Source organism: Salmo salar, chromosome 16, assembly GCF_965601325.2.
Source record: "Salmo salar chromosome 16, fSalSal1, whole genome shotgun sequence".
Taxonomy (NCBI): Eukaryota; Metazoa; Chordata; class Actinopteri; order Salmoniformes; family Salmonidae; genus Salmo; species Salmo salar.
This window is the reverse complement of record NC_138306.1, coordinates 66,965,297-66,986,525: the sequence shown is the minus strand read 5'-3', so window position 1 is coordinate 66,986,525 and position 21,229 is coordinate 66,965,297. Positions and strand designations below refer to the sequence as shown.

The 21,229-nt window shown below is 41.7% G+C and overlaps 1 protein-coding gene across 3 annotated transcripts; it reads right to left on the bottom strand.

Moving 5' to 3' along the window:
- Window positions 1-756: 756 nt before the first annotated feature.
- Window positions 757-14,582, bottom strand: stat1a (signal transducer and activator of transcription 1a). 3 transcript variants are annotated; one of them, NM_001123654.1, is given in 25 exon segments: window positions 757-1,234; window positions 1,785-1,821; window positions 1,823-1,832; window positions 1,834-1,905; window positions 2,053-2,128; window positions 2,572-2,760; window positions 2,853-2,992; window positions 5,068-5,159; window positions 5,263-5,318; window positions 5,438-5,573; window positions 5,769-5,867; window positions 6,762-6,845; window positions 7,148-7,189; window positions 7,311-7,422; window positions 7,538-7,597; window positions 7,686-7,778; window positions 9,345-9,503; window positions 9,624-9,775; window positions 10,702-10,793; window positions 10,894-10,972; window positions 11,090-11,176; window positions 11,338-11,433; window positions 11,600-11,744; window positions 11,940-12,067; window positions 14,339-14,477. In NM_001123654.1, coding segments are annotated over 23 exon segments (2,220 nt in total). In that variant the 5' UTR covers window positions 14,339-14,477; the 3' UTR covers window positions 757-1,234; window positions 1,785-1,800.
- Between the last annotated feature and the right edge of the window lie 6,647 nt (window positions 14,583-21,229).

Genomic DNA, 21,229 nt, shown 5'->3' with positions numbered 1-21,229 from the left:
TGATTTGACATGACTTGGAAAGGCACACACCTGTCTATATAAGGTCCTTGAAATTTTCTGAATTGACTTACCTTCATGTCTTAAAGTAATGGACTGTCGTTTCTCAAATCAAATCAAATTTTATTAGTCACATGCACCGAATACTACCTTACATTGAAATGCTTACTTACGAGCCCCAAAAATGCTTTCTTATGAGCCCCTAAGCAACAATGCAGTTAAAAAATACAGATAAGAATAAGAAATAAAAGTAATTAAAGAGCAGCAGTAAAATAACAATAGCGAGACTACATACAGGGGGGTACCGGTACAGAGTTAATGTGCTGGGGCACCGGTTAGTTGAGGTAATATGTACATGTAGGTAGAGTTAGAGTTCTCTTTGCCTATTTGAGTTTTTCTTGCCATAACATGGACTTGGTCTTTTACCAAATAGGGCTATCTTCTGTATACCACCCCTACCTTTTCACAACACAACTGATTGGCTCAAAAGCATTAAGGAAAGTAATTCCACAAATTAACAAGGTACACCTGTTAATTGAAATGCATTCCAGGTGACTACCTCATGAAGCTGGTTGAGAGAATGCCAAATATACTTTTTTGGTTACCTCATAATTCCATGTGTGTTATTTCATAGTTTGTCTTCACTATTATTGTACAATGTAGAAAATAGTAAAAATTAAGAAAAACCCTGGAATGAGTAGGTATGTCCAAACTTTTGACTGGTACTGTATTTATTTCAATGATCAAACAATAAAGATATAATTTTAAAGATGGATGATATCTCCCTTTATTCATTTTTTGGGGTCATTTAGTAGACGCTCTTATCCAGAGTGACTTACAGTAGTGAGTGCATACATTTTCACACTTTTTACTAATCCCCCATGAGAATCGATCCCACAACCCTGGCGTCGCAAGTTAGCCACACGGGACTGTATATGGTTGAACATCGGCATGGAAAGACATAGGAGTCCCTATTGCCAGTGTTTTATGTTCATGCACATTACCACCAAATTATTAATTGTGTAATACATATAATAATATATAAGTGTAATGTATATTTCTAAACTGACTAGGTTAAAAAAAAAGTGTATTTGTTCTGGAATGTGACTACTGAAGTTCAAGGAGAGTAAAGGACGCAAATGAAATGGGCTTCAGTATGAGACTATAAAACTAAAAGATCAGGTCCCACATGTCTGTTGGCTCAGTTGCGGTCCAAGTCAGGTGTGTTCTCAAACATCTACAGAGGGATGGATAAAATGTCAACATGAGCAAAATGTCTTTATGGATGCAAAACTACCATTGGTCAGAGGGACAAAATAAATGGCACCATGATGACATTGAATTTGCAATATGCACATTCATTCCCATCTCAAGAGATTGAAGCATTTTTAGAGGATGCTGCGTAGTGGAAATGTAGCAGACTACAGACAATCATGCATACGTGAGCCTCATGCTGAAAACACAAAACAATTGTACTGCAGGTACTTACTATAAGTTACTACAGTAGATGCCAGTGATTATTTGGCACTATTGAAACATCGCCCACAGCCTGTCATTACTTGCAAAGACATGCTTATTCGGAGAAAACGGTACCATTCACAATACCTGAAATTCTTCAGCTAAAAACTCTCCGAGATCAGACGCCTGAGGCAAGTAGTATGATAAAGAACAATAATGGACGAGAAATGCAAGGGACATATTCGCAAATTAATGCATTGTTCAATTCTTATTGCTTGGCATTGACTGCAATTGAATAGAATAAACACCAGAGGGGAGGTTTTACTCACCACAGCATCAATTTCCTTAGGACCAGTCCAACACTGGAACACTGGCGCAACGCTCCTCTTCAACTCTCCGAACACGTCTGGCGACATGGGCATCATGTTGTCTTGCAGTCTAGAGGGGTGACTAAAACACATTGTGAAAATAACAGTTAAATCAGATTATAGATCATACTCAAACCAGACTATTGCAAATACAAATAAAAGTATCTGATAGCATCTTTACCTTTAACGACATGAATATTGAGTATTATGAAGGATACTCTAGACTTACACTTCTGACACTGATATGAGTTCTGTCTTCATGTATCCTGTGCTGCTGGAACTCTCCACATCCATAGGCTCCGATGCTGAAAAATAAAAATGGTGGACCAGCGATATAAGACCACTTGTCCCAGATCTGTCTGTGATCTATAGCCAACTCCTATGGTCGTTCAATGCTATACAGAGAAAATTGATTGATTGAGAGGTTGGTCATAAAACACAACCCCGATGGTCTACCAAACAGACATCCGGGTCTTTACAGGGGCTTTGTGTAAATCAAAAATAACACTATTGCTACCAAGGTGAATGATTGAGGAGCAAACTGAAGAGAGAAGAATTCTCAGCCACTCTTTGTGGGACAATGGAAGTAGATTTCAGTAATGCTTCTTTATTCTGGAACCACCCATACGTAAAATGTATACACGTATGACTAAGTCGCTTTGGATAAAAAGTGTCTGCTAAATGGCATATATTATTTATTATAATATTCACAGAGGATTGAAAAACAAAGAGGTCACTGGCTGCTTACCCTCTGAGGCCCTAGCGTAGTACTTTCCGAAGGACTTGTCTTTGGGGATGTCTGGGTAGAGGAAGCGGAGTGGGTTCTCTGGGATGTTCTCAGCTGCCATCACCTTGTAGGTGCGGATGATGTCAGGCAGAGAGACGGCAGACAGCTCCTTCTTGGTGTAGGGCTCCACTGCATGGAATACAGGCTTATCTGCGAAACACACACATTGAAATATATCAACCTTTTAATTGTAATTGGCTACTGGGCCGCTGTGTGTGTGGTGTGTGTTTACACAGACTCACCGTATTGGTCGTGTTCCACCCAAGTGAATGTGATGGCTCCGTCTCTGCTACTCTCACTGAAGCGCAGCAAGAACGTGCCTGGACACTTCCCAGTCAGCAGGGCCTTCTCCCTCTCCTTACTCACAAAGCCCAGGATGCAACTGTGTGGGTGAGAAAAAGAGAATAAACAACATTTCTTAACCTCTATGTTTAGTGTGGTCTACAGCTTATCATGAGATACTCTACCTCAGGCGAGGAAAACCTTGAGACTTATTTAGATACCGTGCACCAGCTGTTGTTTACAAATATACATAGACCACCAACCCTTGTCTTACCAGATGCTGCTGTTCTATCCTGCTGATAGAGTGTATAACCTGCGAGCTGTATGTTATTAATGTCGTCGTTCAACCACGACACGGTGAAACATAAGACATTACAGGTTATAATGTCCCATTGGTAGGATATACGTGCTTTTATTTCGTCCCATTTATTTTCCAAAGATTGTACATTGGCTAACAGTATGGATGGCAAAGGCAGATTAGCCACTCGTTGCCTGATCCTCACAAGGCACCCCGATCTCCTTCCGCGAAATCTCTGTCTCTTTCTCCTGCAAATTACGGGGATGAGTGCCTGTTCGTGTGTCTGGTGTAAATCCTTCTCGTCCAACTCATGAATGAAAAATTATTAGTCCAATTCAAGGTAAGTAATCGCTGTTCTGATTTCCAGAAGCTCTTTTCGGTCATAAGAGACAAGTGAAGCAACATTAGATAGCATTCTTTTATAAACAATGTGAAAAAACAAACAAAATGGCACGGATGGTTAAGATCCAATAAAACGGCAGCCATCTTCTCCGGCGCCATCTTGTTTCTCATGGTCTGCGAGTCCTTTAGCTGCCTTTTGGCAAACTCCAAGCGGACTGTCATGTGCCTTTTACTGAAGAGTGGCTTCCACCTGGCCACTCTACCATAAAGGCTTGATTGGTGGAGTGCTACAGAGATAGTTGTCCTTCTGGAAGGTTCTCCCATCTCCACAGAGGAACTCTGGAGCTCTGTCAATGTGACCATCCGGTTCTTGGTCACCTTCCTGACGAAGGCCCTTCTCCCCCGATTGCTCAGTTTGGCCGGGCGGCCAGCTCTTGGAAGAGTCTTGGGGGTTCCAAACTTCTTCCATTTAAGAATGATGGAGGCCACTGTGTTCTTGGGGACCTTCAATGCTGCAGATATTTTTTGGTACTCTTCCCCCAGATCTGTGCCTCAACACAATCCTGACTAGGAGCTTTACGGACAATTCCTTCGACCTCTTGGCTTGGTTTTTGCTCTGACATGCACTGTCAACTGTGGGACCTTATATAGACAGGTGTGTGCCTTTCCAAATCATGTCCAATCAATCGAATTTACCACAGGTGGACTCCAATCAAGTTGTAGAAACATCTGAAGGATGATCAACGGAAACAGGATGCACCTAAGCTCAATTTCGAGTCTCATAGCAAAGGGTCTGAATACTTACGTAAAGAAGGTATTTCTGTTTTTAATTCATTTCCAAAAACCTGTTTTCGCCTGGTCATTATGGGGAACTGTGATTGATTGGGATTTTCTTTTATTGAATCCATTTTAGAATAAGTCTGTAACGTAACAAAATGTGAGAAAGGGGAAGGGGCCTGAATACTTTCCGAATGCACTGTACCTGATTCAGCCATGTGTGGTCCCTGGTAGTCCATTAGTGCTAGCAAGAGAAACGCTCAACTAGGTTCTCTTATATCGAGGCGGAGTGAGTTTTTATAACTGATCGCAAGATTTTCTAGCAACAACATTGTAACAACCATCAGTTGATTCTCGTAAAAATGTAAATTCTGAAAATGCTTACCTGTACCTATGTTTGTCCTATACAACTGCATTCCTTCAGCGGTGTGCTGAAATTCGTACTTTTAATACAAACTTTTATCGAATACAAACACAGACTTTTTCAATTTTTACAAGAATTGACTGATGTTGACTCAATGTTGTTGCTACCAAATACCTCAACCAGTTATCAAAACAACTCTGCCTCGATATAAGAGAACCGAATTGAGCGTTCCTCAGCTAATTAGAGCTTAACAGTGTAGTTGTTTGCTTTTGTGCTGAGAAATTGCAGCTCTAACAGTATGAAGTCTGTTGTGGCAAGCTATAGACACCATTCTGCTAACTCTAACTCTCTAGATAATGATAATGTTCAACCGACTGATAAAGAACTAACTCACCCATCGTTCCACAGGGACAGCAGATGTCTCTTGATGAGGTCCAGGATAGCTTCGATCCACAGCCAGAAGGGAAAGCTCTTCTCACTGAGACTCTACAGTAGACAATGTGTCTTCAGATGTCTAGATGGATTACTAGGTCCTTCTATATTACAACTGTAAAGATGTTGTATTCTGTATATTGTAGTCATGACCTACCTTACAGAACTTGGTCCAGGGGACAAGGCCCTCAGGATTCCTCTGTGCTTTCTGGCCTGTTAGAAAATGTATCTAGGTTAACCTCATCATGAAGTATCGGGAGTTTGTAAATCAACCAACAACGTTATTACAAGTATGGTAACATAACAAAAGCCAATCCCCCATCATGACTCACCCAGTAGTTTGTCAGCCAGCATGCCAAGCTGCTCTTCATTGAGTCCCCTCTTGGTGACAGAGGAGAACTGCCAGCTCAGCACCTCAGACAGCTGACCCCAGGACGCTGCAGGAGGGCTCAGGAAGAACTTCAGGTTCTGGGACAGACCAGGGAAACAAGCGAGACAGAAAAGGAGAGCAGTGTGTTTGTGTTCTGTCAATTTAAAAAAAAATCTGATTTAGACTGGCTAATGCGTGGGCTTTCTGAAAAGGTCTCTCTTGCAATGAGATTTGATCTCAATGCAAATAAGATGTATAAATAAAGGTTCAATTGAATGAATGCACTGTACTACCTTGGGCTCGCTGGTCAGCATGTTGTACCACAGGATGGAGGCCCAGCCACTGGGCAACTGGCTGACGTTGGAGATGACCACGATGGGCAGTGAGATGGTCTAAGAAGGACCAGAGGCCAGAGAAAGTCAAATTAAATAATATTAAACATAACACAACATCCCTTATTTACAGAAGTATTCAGACGCTTTGCTATGAGACTCGAAATTGAGCTCAGGTGCATCCTGTCTCCATTGATCCTCCTTGAGATGTTTCTACAACTTGATTGGAGTCCACCTGTGGTGGACATACGTTACACAGCGCATTCTACACATGGTTCATATTCACACATAGTATAGTCTTGTAATGGTAGGATGACCTAGCAGGTCTATTTGATCATGTCTCAATGGCACTTTCTGCAGTAGCGACACATAGTCGTCTGGTGTATGGTTCTGCTGTTTTGGGGGATTGGTATAGCTTGTAGGTAATTTTATATATTGACGCTTTGCTTGGGCAGTGAGCTCCCCTGATGTAACAGAGCCTATATCGCCAAGACTTGAAATATTAATTATTTAATAAATGGTTAAACATATTTCTATGTGGTGTTTGTTTTCTGAAATAAAGTGAAGCCAGTTCAGAAAAGGAACCCGAGTGCCCGCTTCAGCATCAGCTGAGATGGCACCAATTAGATGCTAGTAACGATCCCCTTTACCTTATTTGGCGTTCTATTTAAGGTGACTGATTCTGCTAACACATCCTGCTGCCACTTGCTGCTACTGCTAGTATCCGTTTGCTTCTTTACTCCCACCATCACCCCAGCCTCTACCTGTTAGGTTCTGTTTTCCTGCTTGTAGGTCATTTTATATAATGACACTTTGCATGGGCAGTGAGCTACCCTGAAGGAGCAGAGCCTATATCGCCACGACTTGCATTATTCATTCTTAAATAAATTGTAAAAAAACAAAAACGTTTTCTACTTGGCGTTTCCTTTCTAAACTATATTTCAGACCACTTACCTCTAGCTTGAGCTCAAGACCTGACTGGTTGAGTTCAGATTCAAAGCAGATGCAGTGTAGCTCCTCTGTCACAATGAGAGGCCCCTGGAATAACATGTTCAGACAGTAACACATTAGGGCAATGTCCCAATTGTCTGCACTTGTTCACTTCCCTGATTTGAAAGGAAATGACTGGTATAAGAAATATGAAGGACACTCCCTCCGAACCATACCAATTCAATGCTTTTAGATATGTGGGAAGTAGTAGAAAAGAGATATTATTGTGACGCACCCTAGGACTCAGTACCACGCTGTACTTAGTACTTCTCATATCTATCGGAGTGAATTGACTGTAACTGGTTACCTTGTCATTATAGGACAGTCATATAACCCAGGTAGTCTCTCACCTCATTTGTTCTGTTGCCGGCTACTTTCTGCTCTTTCAGTTGCTGTGTTGAGACCAGAGAATAAACTGTAAGGAGTGATGACAGTGCAGGTCCAAATGGACAATCGGGACAACTTATTCAGATGTAATGCCCTGTATGCTATTTGTAAATTGTGCCAGCTTACCAAATGGCGAAACTCTGCAGCCAAGCTTCCATTTGACTCCTCCATATTCATAACTTTTGTGTTGGTACCCAATATGTTGAACTTACGAAACCCTTTCTTTTCTGTAACATCCCTGGAGAGAAAATGCAATGTGCATTCCTTCTTTAGTTATGTATTCACATCACAAATTCAAGAGCAGGGCACAACAATGCACAAACACATATATTCTACCACACTCATCCACTTACTTGTCAAACAAAGCTTTCACTTTGAGTTGATAATTGAATTCCTGGAGCTTCACAAGAAATCTAGAGAGAAAATACAAATCAAAATTCAACCAGGTCTGGACGGATTCATAGGAACTACTGACGGGAGGTGCTGTTGTGTTGTGCTTACCTGAGCTTGACAGTGAACTGCACCTGTGTCTTCAGCACCAGAGGTCTCTGTGGATGTGTGGGCATACAGGGCTGTCTCTCCACCACCAAGGAACTGAGAAACACCATAGACACAAGGAATTTAGAGGGGATATACTGTATAGAAGCATTTAGATATTCTTCAAGAACAAATAGGTAGAATATACAGTATATATATACACAACCGTTCAACAGTTTGGGGTCACTTAGAAATGTCCTTGTTTTTTAAAGAAAAGCACATTTTTTGTCCATTAAAATAACATCAAATTGATCAGAAATACAGTGCAGACATTGTTAATGTTATAAATGTCTATTGTAGCTGGAAACGGCAGGTTCTGTTATGGAATATCTACATAGGTATACAGAAGCCCATTATCAGCAACCATCACTCCTGTATTCCAATGGCACGTTGTCTTAGCTAATCCAAGTTTATCATTTTAAAAGGCTAATTTCTCATTCGAAAACCATTTTGCAATTATGTTAGCACAGCTGAAAACTGTTGTTCTAATTAAAGAAGCAATAAAACTGGCCTTCTTTAGACTAGTTGAGTATCTGGAGCATCAGCATTTGTGGGTTCGATTACAGGCTCAAAATGGCCAGAAACAAAGAACTTTCTTCTGAAACTCGTCAGTCTATTCTTGTTCTGAGAAATGAAGGCTATTCCAATGCGAGAAATTGCCAAGAAACTGAAGAGCTTGTACAACGCTGTGTACTACTCCCTTCACAGAACAGTGCAAACTTGCTCTAACCAGAATAGAAAGAGAAGTGGGAGGCCCCGGTGCACAACTGAGCAAGAGGACAAGTACATTACAGTGTCTAGCTTGAGAAAAAGACACCTCACAAGTCCTCAACTGGCAACTTAATTAAATAGTACCCGTAAAACACCAGTCTCAACGTCAACAGTGAAGAGGCGACTCCGGGAAGCTGGCCTTCTAGGCAGATTTGCAAAGAAATAGACATATCTCAGACTGGCCAATAAAAATAAAAGTTTAAGATGGGCAAAAGAACACAGACACTGGACAGAGGAACTCTGCCTAGAAGGCCAGAATCCGGAGTTGCCTCTTCACTGTTGACGTTGAGACTGGTGTTTTCCATAAATGTGGAAAAAGTCAAGGGGTCTGAATACTTTCAGCGGTCTAAGGCACTGCATCGCAGTGCTAGAGGCGCCACTATAGACCCGGGTTCGATCCCGGGCTGTGTCACAGAGACCCATGCGGCGGCGCACAATTGGCCCAGTGTCCTCCGGGTTAGGGGAGGGTTTGGCCTGCCGGGATGTCCTTTTCCCATCACTGTCTAGCGATTCCTTGTTGCGGCGGGGAGCATGCACGCTGACTGCCATTGCCAGTTGTACGGTGTTTCCTCCAACACATTGGTGGGGCTGGCTTCTGGGTTAAGCGAGCAGTGTGTCAAAAAGCAGTGCGCCTTGGCAAGGTCGTGTTTCAGAGGACGCATGGCTCTCGACCTTAGCCTCTCCCGAGTCCGTACGGGAGTTGCAGCAACGGGACAAGACTGTAAACTACCAATTGGATACCACAAAATTGGGGAGACAAACAAAACCAAAAAACTATAAAATAATCAAAAACACCAGCGAAAAACACAGAATGGGCCTTTAACATTGGAATACAAATGTGGTGTCACTCACTGTTCTAGGAGGTTCCGGAACAGTGACAGGGCCCGCCCCTCCAGGAAGCCTTTCTGCTGTTTGATTGGGTCGTTGTCGTATGTGTACTTCTGCTCTAGTTCCTGGAGCTCCTTCAGCTGCTGCCTCACCTGCTGCAGGCTTTCCGCCACCGCTGTGAACCTACAGGGGAAGAAGAAGATGAAGCAGAATAAGAAGAATACTTTATTTGTTGGGTTCCTAAATTCATATTTTTGCTTGATCAGACAAGAGATGCCCAAAAGAATGAACTAGTCTCCTCACCAGTTCTGCAGTTGGTCCAGACATGCGTTGGGTGGTCCTCCAATACAGGAGATCTGCTGCCTCTTCTTCCACTCCGCCAGCTCCTCTGAGATCAGGTCTGACTGGACCGCCTCGGCAATGTTGAGCACCTCCGCCAACTGGCCAACCACTTCCTGTGGAGGAAATTAAGTAAAGTTCATGCAAGTCCATGCACACAAAGAACAGTTATTATCTACTCTTCAACGTGAGCAGGCTGGTTATCACTGGATAATAGACTCTAAGGGCGTTTTCACATATAGTTTTGAGATATGGTTCTACTCTATTTGTTACATTGTCTTTTCCCCCTATTTGATCCGATTGGTTTCACATTTCCAAATGTCAAACGAACAAAAAATTCCTCAACAAAACCATGTGTCCATAAAAGTCATTTGTTTAAATGCTCACGTTAAATCCATCTATGATTATTATAAAGCATCACTTGTGTGTCCCGATCTTCATATTACTTTCGCTTTGGTCTTCCAACAACATGTGGGAGGAAACGGAGCACCATAGCCGCTCAAACTGCAACGTGAATAGGCTATATTCAGCTATAACCCCGGTATAGCCCCCGGGCTCCCCTAACCTGCATTGGATGCGCTGCTACTCACAAAATGTTTCAGAGATCTCAAGTGATGATGCTGCGTGCATTAAATAAAATGCTGTCAAACGAACCAAAAATAATGCGCAACCTCTTTTTCTGTGTTTTGGCTGACTGCATTCTCACCTGCAGCGAACCGCAACAGTGTACGAATTGAATTGGACCGAGACCACCCTTTTTGAGTGAACCCCTGTGCATTGGTTAGTGCCCTCCCAAGTGCGGATATAATGTTCACACCAGTCCAAAGAACCAAGAACTAAGGGTGTAAACGCACCAGAGTTTGGAAAAAAACGCACCAAACCAATTTGGTGTGAAAGACCCCTTAGTCTCAACTCATATGTTCTGAATGACTAAAATACACGTCGTTTTAATGGTGCTTGAGGCGTAAACAAATAGTTTAATATTCACAGTACAACGTCATGATAAAACGTCCCTATTTAACCTTATCCTGACCCCTCTTACCCCTCTCTTGAACTTCAGCTTGAAACACATCTCTGCAATCTGCAACTTCTCGTGTTCCAGCTGTTTCTGTGTCAGCCCGTTCATTTCATGTTCTAAAGTGGGAGAAGGAAAAACATTCACTTACTGACTATACTTGAAACACAGATTCCTGTAAATAGATGATCTACTACAGATAGAGAATAAAACCCTCACCTCTGTTCTTAAGAGTATTTTCCTTAAAATCATGCTCGTCTTGAAGGTATTCCAGAGACTTCACATTCTGATCCGCTTCCTAGCAAGTGAGATAAACGTGCTGGATCAGATAGATGGCAAACCTGATATGCATGAACACGTACTGCAAATCACTGATGGAATCAACATATAGTATATGATGGAAATGATCACTCACCTGAACCTTGTTTTTCATGTCTTTGACTTTGTTGTCCAGCTTTTGTTTCTCCAGAACCATGCTAGTCTGTGTGTTTTCTCTGTCGGTCTGACAAGAAAATACTGTTCATTTAACTCCACAGTTAAAGCATGTTAACGCTCCAATATACAGTTATGTATCACCTAATATATCTGACTGCATGGATAGAGAAAGACGTGTGGGGATTTTGTTAATTACAATGTATGTCAATGAAAGTCAATGTAGGGCACCTCTATGCTTTTGGCAGCAGCCAGAATCTTCTGCTCCTCCTTCAGGTTTCTGGAGATGATCATGGCCATGTGAACAGGGTCCTCCTGAAAGTGGTCCTGTGAAAGCATGTACATTTTTTACTATAAATCGCAAAAACCATTCAGACACTGGGGTCATAACCAGAATAAAAATTTTAAAAAAAGTTATTATAGATTACTGTAACATACAAGCAATACAGTATGGAAGGCCACTGGCACAGACGTGACTGAGCTCATACTACACCTGGAGGTTTCTCTTGATCTTGCGGATGTTGTGTTGTAGCAGGAAGTTGTTTTCCAGGGCGAAGCGGCTGTGTTGATCATCCAGCTGGGCTAGGAGGTCATGGAAACGTACTGTTGCTAAGGAGTCCTGAACAGCCACATTTTCCCTACAGTGTTTCAATCACAGGGGAAGAGATCGGATGAAGGATATGAATAGATAACAGTAGAGAGATTAGAGCTTTATTTATCCATTATACAGCAGCTTCTCAGCAACACTAAAATAGAATGGCATAGATCCGAATATAGTAGAATAGAATCTTTATCTATTAAATACAGCACTCTCTCCTCCCATCACTGCTTACCAGTCGATGCTCTCAATCCACTTGCTGAGGTACTGTCTGATGTCCATGGGGAAGGAGTCATCGTAGAGCTGGTCGACCTGCTCCAGGTATTTAGACTCCAGTAGCTGCAGCTGGCACCACTGGGCCATCTGATCAAGGAGGAGTAACAGTGAGTTATGAAATGAGCCAATGAAATAAATGAAGATATTCATATTGTCTTGAGACAGGAACTACTATAACGTGGATCAATGCACCTGGTAGCAATAACCGTTAGATTTGAAAAGTGTATTTGGTTACAATATGGCCTGTATCAGCTTGCTGTTCTAGGTAAAGGTCCTTCCGGACCCCTTTAGGTGATGGCCCGTAGCAAGCGACAGGATCTGCTTAAGTTTTCGAGATCGATCTCTGTCGAGGGAGGAGCTGGTTTTTACATAGTGTGTATTTATTTCATCTGAACACAAACATTTAAATACATACTTTTATGTTCGCTAGAGTACTAAATTCAAAACGTGTGTACTATTCATGGTACTCTCTCTGCTGATCACATCTGCCAGTCACGGTGTCCGTATCTAAGGTAGTAGACAGCTGGTGACATCTCGAGAGCAATCTTCGTCCGACAAACTGCTATCAGGTATCAAGTCTATTTATTTTGAACTATTTAGTTAGAGAAGCATGATACCGTCAATGCAAGCTGTAAAACAACTCCCAACCTAGAACACAGCAACCTTAGTAATGTAGCTAGCTTGCTAATAAGAAGATATGTTGCTAGCTAGCAGGAGCAGATACTGTAGGTTTATCCCTAGCTAGCATGTCATTCCGGGAGTAATAATTCAAAGTAATAATTTAAGACCACAAAAATCTATTGGACAAGTAGTGTACATCTAATACAGTCATCAAGGCAGGACCCACTAATTTAATTCATACTGACAAATACGAAATGCCACATTATCCCAGTCAATAGCTGGACTAGGATGATTGCAGAGCACCCTGCCGCAGACTGTCAGAATGTTCATTTTCTAGCTCATAAAATACATTCCTTTGCTGTGATGATTTATTTCATTCATTCTGGTCTCTCACTTTATCTATTCAGCTCTCATGTGTCCTGCTCCCAGAGATCAACAAGTGCTAAATCACCAAGCATGGGCTGATTCACGGACCTGTGAGCAGAACCCTGCTACTGCAGTTTGAACTAGCCCTGCTGTCACTATTTAGACATTGAGACCACATATGCATTTGCCTGTTGTCTTTTCTTTGTGGATTTTGTCTTGGACAGTCTAGTACATTTTGGAGTTGAAGAACACCAACTACAGATACACATGGTTGTTTGAACATTTCGAAGACTAAATTCAATGTAGAATCAGTTTAACACATGACAAAACAGATAATTTTACTATTGTAACATGCAGTGGGGAGAATTATATTGTTGTCGTCAGCAGCCCAGGCTTTTGCCATAGATGGTCGAGCTCTCCTCTCTAGACCACACACGCTTTAGATTGCATTCTGCTAAGGTACTTGTCTCTCTCTACATCGGTTAGCTACATTAGTGACCAGGGTGCGAACTTTGATACGCCTATGGGGCCTGGGCACACAAATGCTCCTAGAGAGAAGGGGGAATACCGAATCATGCGTTGACGACAGTTCTAGTCTCTAGCAGAGGCTCGGGCTTCTGGCATAGATGGTAAAGCTCTCGTGTATAGACTGCAACATTGTAAGATTGTTCCCTCCACGGTACTTACTATAGACTACATTGATTGGTAGGTTACACTATATTTAGATACTTCAAATAATCCCTAAGCCACCTTCGCTACTTGTCTCCATAGTCAATAAATGGTGAAACACTATTTGTGATGATGTGCTTTGTTCAAATGTATATGCATGAAACGAACATTACCGGAAACATGTCTCACGCTAGATTTTGGCACCGTCAACTTTTAGAAGTTTAGTGGGAAAGTTAATCATTTAAACCACCTAAATATTATATTCCAATGCATCCAACATTATGCAGCTCAACCTTCAACACCATAGTGCTGAAAGAGACTGTGTTTACATCGAAGATAGAAGCAGGCCATTGGCTGCCTTCATCACGAGGGGTATGTACGGGAGTTGTGATTGATTCCAAGTTTAGCCGTTTTTTTATGCGAAAATGTGCATGAATGGAAGGTGCCAACACATTGTATTGTCACCATAAGCATGCTTTACGGCCATATACAAAACATCAGCTCCTCCCTCGACGGGGATCGAGCAACTTCAGGTTTTTCAGCTTCAGGCCACCACCTCATTTCCCCGTTCACAACACAAAAGGTCCTTCCTCGTTTCCAAACACAGACTGCAAGTGCTTTGAAGTAGTTGATTACTTTCTCCTTTCTAATGAGCTGATATAGAGGCTGTCATCAACACTAATAAATTATAGATCGCCTTACCTTTTAGTTTGACTATGGACAACAAATCACGAACGAAAGACTTGAAGAAATGATGGTTTCCTGTTGCAGATCCGCTGCAAAAGTACAGTCAGGTCACTTACAACATCAAACAGCGTAACCGAATATATATTTTAAAACTAATCTTATAGTTCTATCTGTAGAGTAACAGCCTGATGACGATACCCACATACAGAAGAATGTCTTCTCCAATAGGAGTTTCGCATATGATCAAGGTTACTCAGACTCTTTTTCGATAGCCAATCAAGACGCAGAGTTTGCTGCCAGACAAAACCGGACAGGGCTGTTCCGACAGATAAACATCCTCCCATGATATCCTTCGCAGTCTATTTCAAGTAATTTCGTGGATATTAGAAGACAATGGTAACATTCAGTTTCACTAACTGTAATCAAAGATAGATTACGTGTTTGTATTTGTTGACGCGTCGCAAATTTCCCCAAAACATGAGCAAACCATCTAAAGCAAATGCTTTATTATCTGCTGCCGTTCAGAAGCAGAAAGGAGAACACCCATCAGAACAGCCAAGTGTTACCACGTGTTTTCAGGGAAAGTGAAAGTAGCTAGAGCCTCTGGTGAAACTTGGAAATGGGCAGGGCCCTATTTATAAGTCATAGTTTATATATATATGTCTACTTTGACACTGACGAACTGAGATCAATAAAAACGATTTGGTCTGAATTCAAAGAATAGCCCAGCCTAATGAAGCGAGAACACATATTGTACAATATTTGGAGGAAATATATATAATGAACAAAAATATAAACGCAACATTTTCAAAGATTTTACTGAGTTTCAGTTAATCTGTCAATGTAAAAAAATCTGTCAATTTAAATAAATAAATTAGGCCCTAAACTATGAACTTCTCATGATTGGGCTGGGGCGCAGCCATGGGTGGGCATAGGCCCACACACTTGGGAGCCAGGTCCACATACTGGGGAGCCAGGTCCAGCCAATCTGAATGAGTTTTTCCACACAAAAGGGCTTTACTAAAGACAGAAATACTCTTCAGTTTTTGAGAGAAATAAGCTTTTTGGAAAATGTATGGACAATTTTTGGGATCTTTTTTTGCAGCTCATGATAAATGCGACCAACACTTTACACGTTGCATTCATATTTTTGTTCAGTATATATATTATAGGTTACAGTAGGCTACTAAATAAACTTTCCAGTGGCACACTGACTCACCTAATGATGAAGATACTGTAAGTAGGCCTATACAGTGCTGCTGTTGGGATTTGTGAGAGAAAAATAAGTTTTTCCCGCAATTGTATTTAGAAATTTGTAAAAGGCAAACTGACAGCGGCAACAAACCATATAAATATAATCCATAGATGACAGTTCCCATTCAAGTCAGGACTGGCAGCCATTACTAGCGTACCCATGAGTTTAACAGTCAAATCGCCATGGTAAGAGGTTCCAAAACCCTTCTATAGGTTATATGGCAATGCAAAAAGCTGTTCTGTATTAGGCTAGCATGCTTCTCAAATTGCAACTGTTGGAATACCGGTAACTACCAAAATAAAGGAAACACTTGAGTAAATGAGGCATAGAAACAATTTGTTTTGGTGTGGGGTGCATCTTCCTGGCATGGTTTAGGTCCACTTGTAGAATATATGCCAAGGCGCATTGAAGCTGTTCTGGTAGCTCGTGGTGGCCCAACACCCTATTAAGATCCTTTATGTTGGTGTTTCCTTTATTTTGGCAGTTACGTGTATGTGCTTTTGAGCAAACTTAATCCACAGTTATTCTTTAGAAACGAGTGATCCTCTGTGGGGAAATTATGCTCTCTGGTGTATTTTGAACATTGAGAGTGGGCTCCTATGTTTTTTTTTGTTCTGTTTTGCCTTTCGTGCCCCCTACGGGCTTGGGCCCAGGGGCTTTAGAGCGTTGGGCCAGTAACCGAAAGGTTGCTAGATTGAATCCCCGAGCTGACAAGGTACAAATCTGTCGTTCTAATAATAATAACAAAATCCTCAGAATATCGATATAGCAATAAGCGCATAGACAATGGTCATCCCCACAGTGACTATACTAACATAGCCTATCCAAACCAAAAACCATGGATTACAGGCAATATCCGCGCTGGGCTAAATGCTAGAGCTACCACCTACAAGGAACGGGACACATACATGGACGCATACAAGAAAGCATGCTACGACCTCCGACAAGACATCAAACATGTAAAAGGACAAGGAGGGAGGTGGAATCCTATTACACTGGCTCCGACGCTCCTCGTATGTGGCAGACCTTGCAGACATAATGGATTACAAAGGGAAACCCAGCTGTGAGTTGCCCAGCAATGCAGAACTCCCAAACGAGCTAAATGCCTGTTTTCGAGGAATATAAGACTGTGCCTTGTGTGGAAGCCCCTGTTTTTCCAGATGACTGTGTGATCTTTCTCTCCATGGCCGATGTGAGCAAAACGTTTAACAGGTTATCAATCAACAAGGCAGCCGGACCAGACAGAATACCAGGGTGCTTTCTCAAAGCATGCGCAGACCAGCTGGCAAGTATTTTCACTGACATTTTCAAACTCTCCTTGTCTCAGTCTGCATAGCTGCAGGAAGTAGTTTGGGGGTGGTGCTGCGATTTTTTTATTTGTATTTGTATTTATTTAAAAAAAAATTGCCAACCGGGGGGGCGGGTGTAATAACAAAGTATATATATATTTTTTTCATTCAGCTTTTTTAGGGGGTGTTGCAGCACCCCTACTTACCGCGGCTATGCCAGTCTGTAATCCAAACATGTTTCAAGCCGACCACCATTGTCCCTGTTCCCAAAAGATCTAAGCTAACCTGCCTAAATTACTATTGCCCTGTAGCACTCACATGTGTAATTCTGAAGTGCTTTGAAAGGCTGGACATGACACACATCAACACCATCATCCTAGACACCCTAGACCCACTCCAATTTGCATACCGTCCCAACAGATCCACAGATTGTGGCGGATGAATCAGAATTAGTTGGGTAACATAGATAATTAAGATGTTTTATTTGCATACTATGCTTATGTGAGATACTTGTCATTAGAATGTATTCCTTTGGATAATGAATGTTGGCAGTTGGACTTTTCCCTTAGCTAGGGCTCAGTCACTTGGGGCCCAGAGAGGGGAGAGGTCAGGCTTGTCTTTTACATGTCCCTGGTGCTATGCAGAATATCAGAAAGGGAAGAGGACAGGATGGAACATTGTCTTCAAATGTGAATGTATCTGTTAAACCATGTGAAGGGATGGCGTGATTAATGGGGAACCAATTACTTGTCTCCACAATGTCTGTGCGCAAGTCACTCCCTCCTTTGGCATTGGGAGAAGGTGTATGGCAGTGTCTGGAACCATTGTATGTCCCCTCTGATATTATCTATGCATAAGTCACTTTAATAACTATCTACATGTAAATATTAACTAAATTACCTCAACTAACCGGTGCTCCCGCACATTGACTCTGTACCCCCTATATACAGCCTTGCTATTGTTATTTTGCTGCTGCTGTTTAATTATTTGTTACTTTTATTTCTTATTTTTTTAGGTATTTTCTTAAAACTGGATTGTTGGTTAAGGGCTTGTAGGTAAGCATTTCATTGTTAGGTCTAAACCTGTTGTATTCGGCGCATGTGACAAATACAATTTTATTTGATTTAAATAGTCAATGAATGACACCCAAACGATCTGCACTGACCCAATCTTGCATTGACCCTATGCACACTCACTTGACTATATATACACACCATATACACACTCACTTACACACAATACATTGACACTCCCACACAAAACCCATACACATAAACATTCACTACATACGTACACACACACATACTAAAACAACACAAACACACAAACATTATTATCTATTCTGATGCCTAGTCACTTTACCCTGCCTTCATGTACATATCTACCTGAAATACATTGTACCTCTGCACATTAATCTGGTACTGGTACTCCCTGTATATACAGTTGAAGTCAGAAGTTTACATACACTTAGGTTGGAGTCATTAAAACTCGTTTTTCAACCACTCCACAAATTTCTTGTTACCAATTACAGTTTTGGCAAGTCGGTTAGGACATCTACTTTGTGCATGACACAAGTAATTTTTCCAACAATTGTTTAGACAGATTATTTCACTTATAATTCACTGAATTACAATTCCAGTGAGTCAGAAGTTTACATACACTAAGTTGACTGTGCCTTTAAACAGCTTGGTAAATTCCAGAAAATTATGTCATGGCTTTACTAGCTTCTGATAGGGTAATTGACATCATTTGAGTCAATTGGAGGTGTACATGTGGATGTATTTCTAGGCCTACCTTCAAACTCAGTGCCTCTTTGCTTGACATCATGGGAAAATCAAAAGAAAGCAGCCAAGACCTCAGAATTTATTTTTAGACCTCCACAAGTCTGGTTCATCCTTGGGAGCAATTTCCAAACGCCTGAAGGTACCACGTTCATCTGTACAAACAATAGTACGCAAGTGTAAACACCATGGGACCACGCAGCCGTCATACCGCTCAGGAAGGAGACGCATTCTGTCTCCTAGAGACGAACATACTTTGGTGCGAAAAGTGCAAATCAATCCCAGAACAACAGCAAAGGACCTTGTGAAGATGCTGGAGGAAACAGGTACAAAAGTATCTATATCCACAGTAAAACGAGTCCTATATCGACATAACCTTAAAGGCCGCTCAGCAAGGAAGAAGCCACTGCTCCAAAACCGCCATAAAAATGCCAGACTACGGTTTGCAACTGCACATGGGGACAAAGATCGTACTTTTTGGAGAAATGTCCTCTTGTCTGATGAAACAAAAATAGAACTGTTTGGCCATAATGACCATCGTTATGTTTGGAGGAAAAAGGGGGAGGCTTGCAAGCCAAAGAACACCATCCCAACCGTGAAGCACGGGGGTGGCAGCATCATGTTGTGGGGGTGCTTTGCTGCAGGAGGGACTGGTGCACTTCACAAAATAGATGGCATCATGAGGAGGAAAATTATGTGGACATATTGAAGCAACATCTCAAGACATCAGTCAGGAAGTTAAAGCTTGGTCGCAAATGGGTCTTCCAAATGGACAATGACCCCAAGCATACTTCCAAAGTTGTGGGAAAATGGCTTAAGGACAACAAAGTCAAGGTATTGGAGTGGCCATCACAAGGCCCTGACCTCAACCCTATAGAACATTTGTGGGCAGAACTGAAAAAGTGTGTGCGAGCAAGGATGCCTACAAACCTGACTCAGTTACACCAGCTCTGTCAGGAGGAATGGGCCAAAATTCCCCCAACTTATTGTGGGAAACTTGTTGAAGGCTTCCCGAAACGTTTGACCCAAGTTAAACAATTTAAAGGCAATGCTACCAAATACTAATTGAGTGTATGTAAACTTCTGACCCGCTGGGAATATGATGTTAGAAATAAAAGCTGAAATAAATAATTCTCTCTATTATTCTGACATTTCACATTCTTAAAATAAAGTGGTGATCCTAACTGACCTAAGACAGGGCATTTTTACTAGGATTAAATGTCGGGAATTGTGGAAAAACTGAGTTTAAATGTATTTGGCTAAGGTGTATGTAAACTTCCGACTTCAACTGTACATTTTCATAATACCTTTACTGTTATTGCTCACTGGTCTAGATGGCCCAGTGGTGCCAGCTGAAACTACTGGACCCTAAATACCAGGAGCAGGTCCACCAGCTCTACGATGACTCCTTCCCCTTGGACATCAGACGGTACCTCAGCAAGTGGATTGAGAGCGTCGACTGGTAAGCAAGCAGGGATGAAGACTGCAGAGAGGCTGCTGTAAAATGGATATACAAAGATCTATTCTATTTGACCGATATTCTACAATACTCTACTCTGTTCTATTATATCTTTATTTTATTGTATTTAATCTCTTTCAATCTTAATTCTCCTGTGAATCCATATCTAGAGATAATGTTGCTGTTCTGATATTGATATACAGTATGTCACTGATCCAATCCATAGGGATAATGTGGCTGTTGAAGTATCCCTGGCCACTGTCCGCTTCCACGATCTCCTAGCCCAGCTTGATGACCAACACAGCCGCTTCGCCCTGGAGAAAGATCTCCTGTGACAACACAACTTAAAAGTCCGCAAGTTAAAAGAAACCTCCAGGTGTAGTATGAGCTCAGGCCTTATTGCCAGTGGCCTTCCATACTTTATTGCTTGTATGTTACAGGAATTCTCAATTAGAAGTGATCCATTCTGCTGCTAATTTCCCCTTTTAAGGATTTTGAATGAGTTGTTGATTTGGAATTGATGACCCTAGTGTCAGTAAATGTTTTTGGGGTTTGTAGTAATAAAGTATACACTTTCACAGGACCGCTTTCAGGAGGACCCTGTTCACATGGCCCTGATCATCTCCAGAAACCTGAAGGAGGACCAGAGGATTCTGGCTGCTGCCAAAAGCATAGAGGTGCCCTACATTGACTTTTATTGACATACATTGTAATTAACAAAATCCCCACACGTCTTTCTCTATCCATGCTGTCAGATATTGTAGGTGATACATAACTGTATATTGGAGCGTTTACATGCTTTAACTGTGGAGTTAAATGAACAGTATTTTCTTCTCAGACCGACAGAGAAAACTGTCACGCTCTAACCATAGAGAGCCCTCTGGGTTCTCTATGGTGTATAGGTCAGAGCATGACTAGGGGGGTTTCTAGCGTTTGTATTTCTATGTTGGTGGTTTGTATGGTTCCCAATTAGAGGCAGCTGGTAATTGTTACCTCTAATTGGGGATCATATTTAGGTAGCCCTTTTTCCCACCTGCGTTTGTGGGATATTGTTTGTGTTAGTGTTTTTTGTGCACTACGGCTTTCACGTTCGTATTATGTTTATTGTTTTTTTGGTTGTTT

Excerpts from the sequence above, each read along its gene's own strand:
- stat1a (XM_045696624.2), bottom strand. The coding sequence starts at position 12,067 with ATGGCCCAGTGGTGCCAGCTGCAGCTACTGGAGTCTAAATACCTGGAG. Across the intron at positions 7,423-7,537 it reads GTGAAAGCTTTGTTTGACAA|GGATGTTACAGAAAAGAAAG; the intron begins GTAAGTGGATGA and ends TTTTCTCTCCAG. Across the intron at positions 6,846-7,147 it reads CCGGCAACAGAACAAATGAG|GGGCCTCTCATTGTGACAGA; the intron begins GTGAGAGACTAC and ends ATGTTATTCCAG.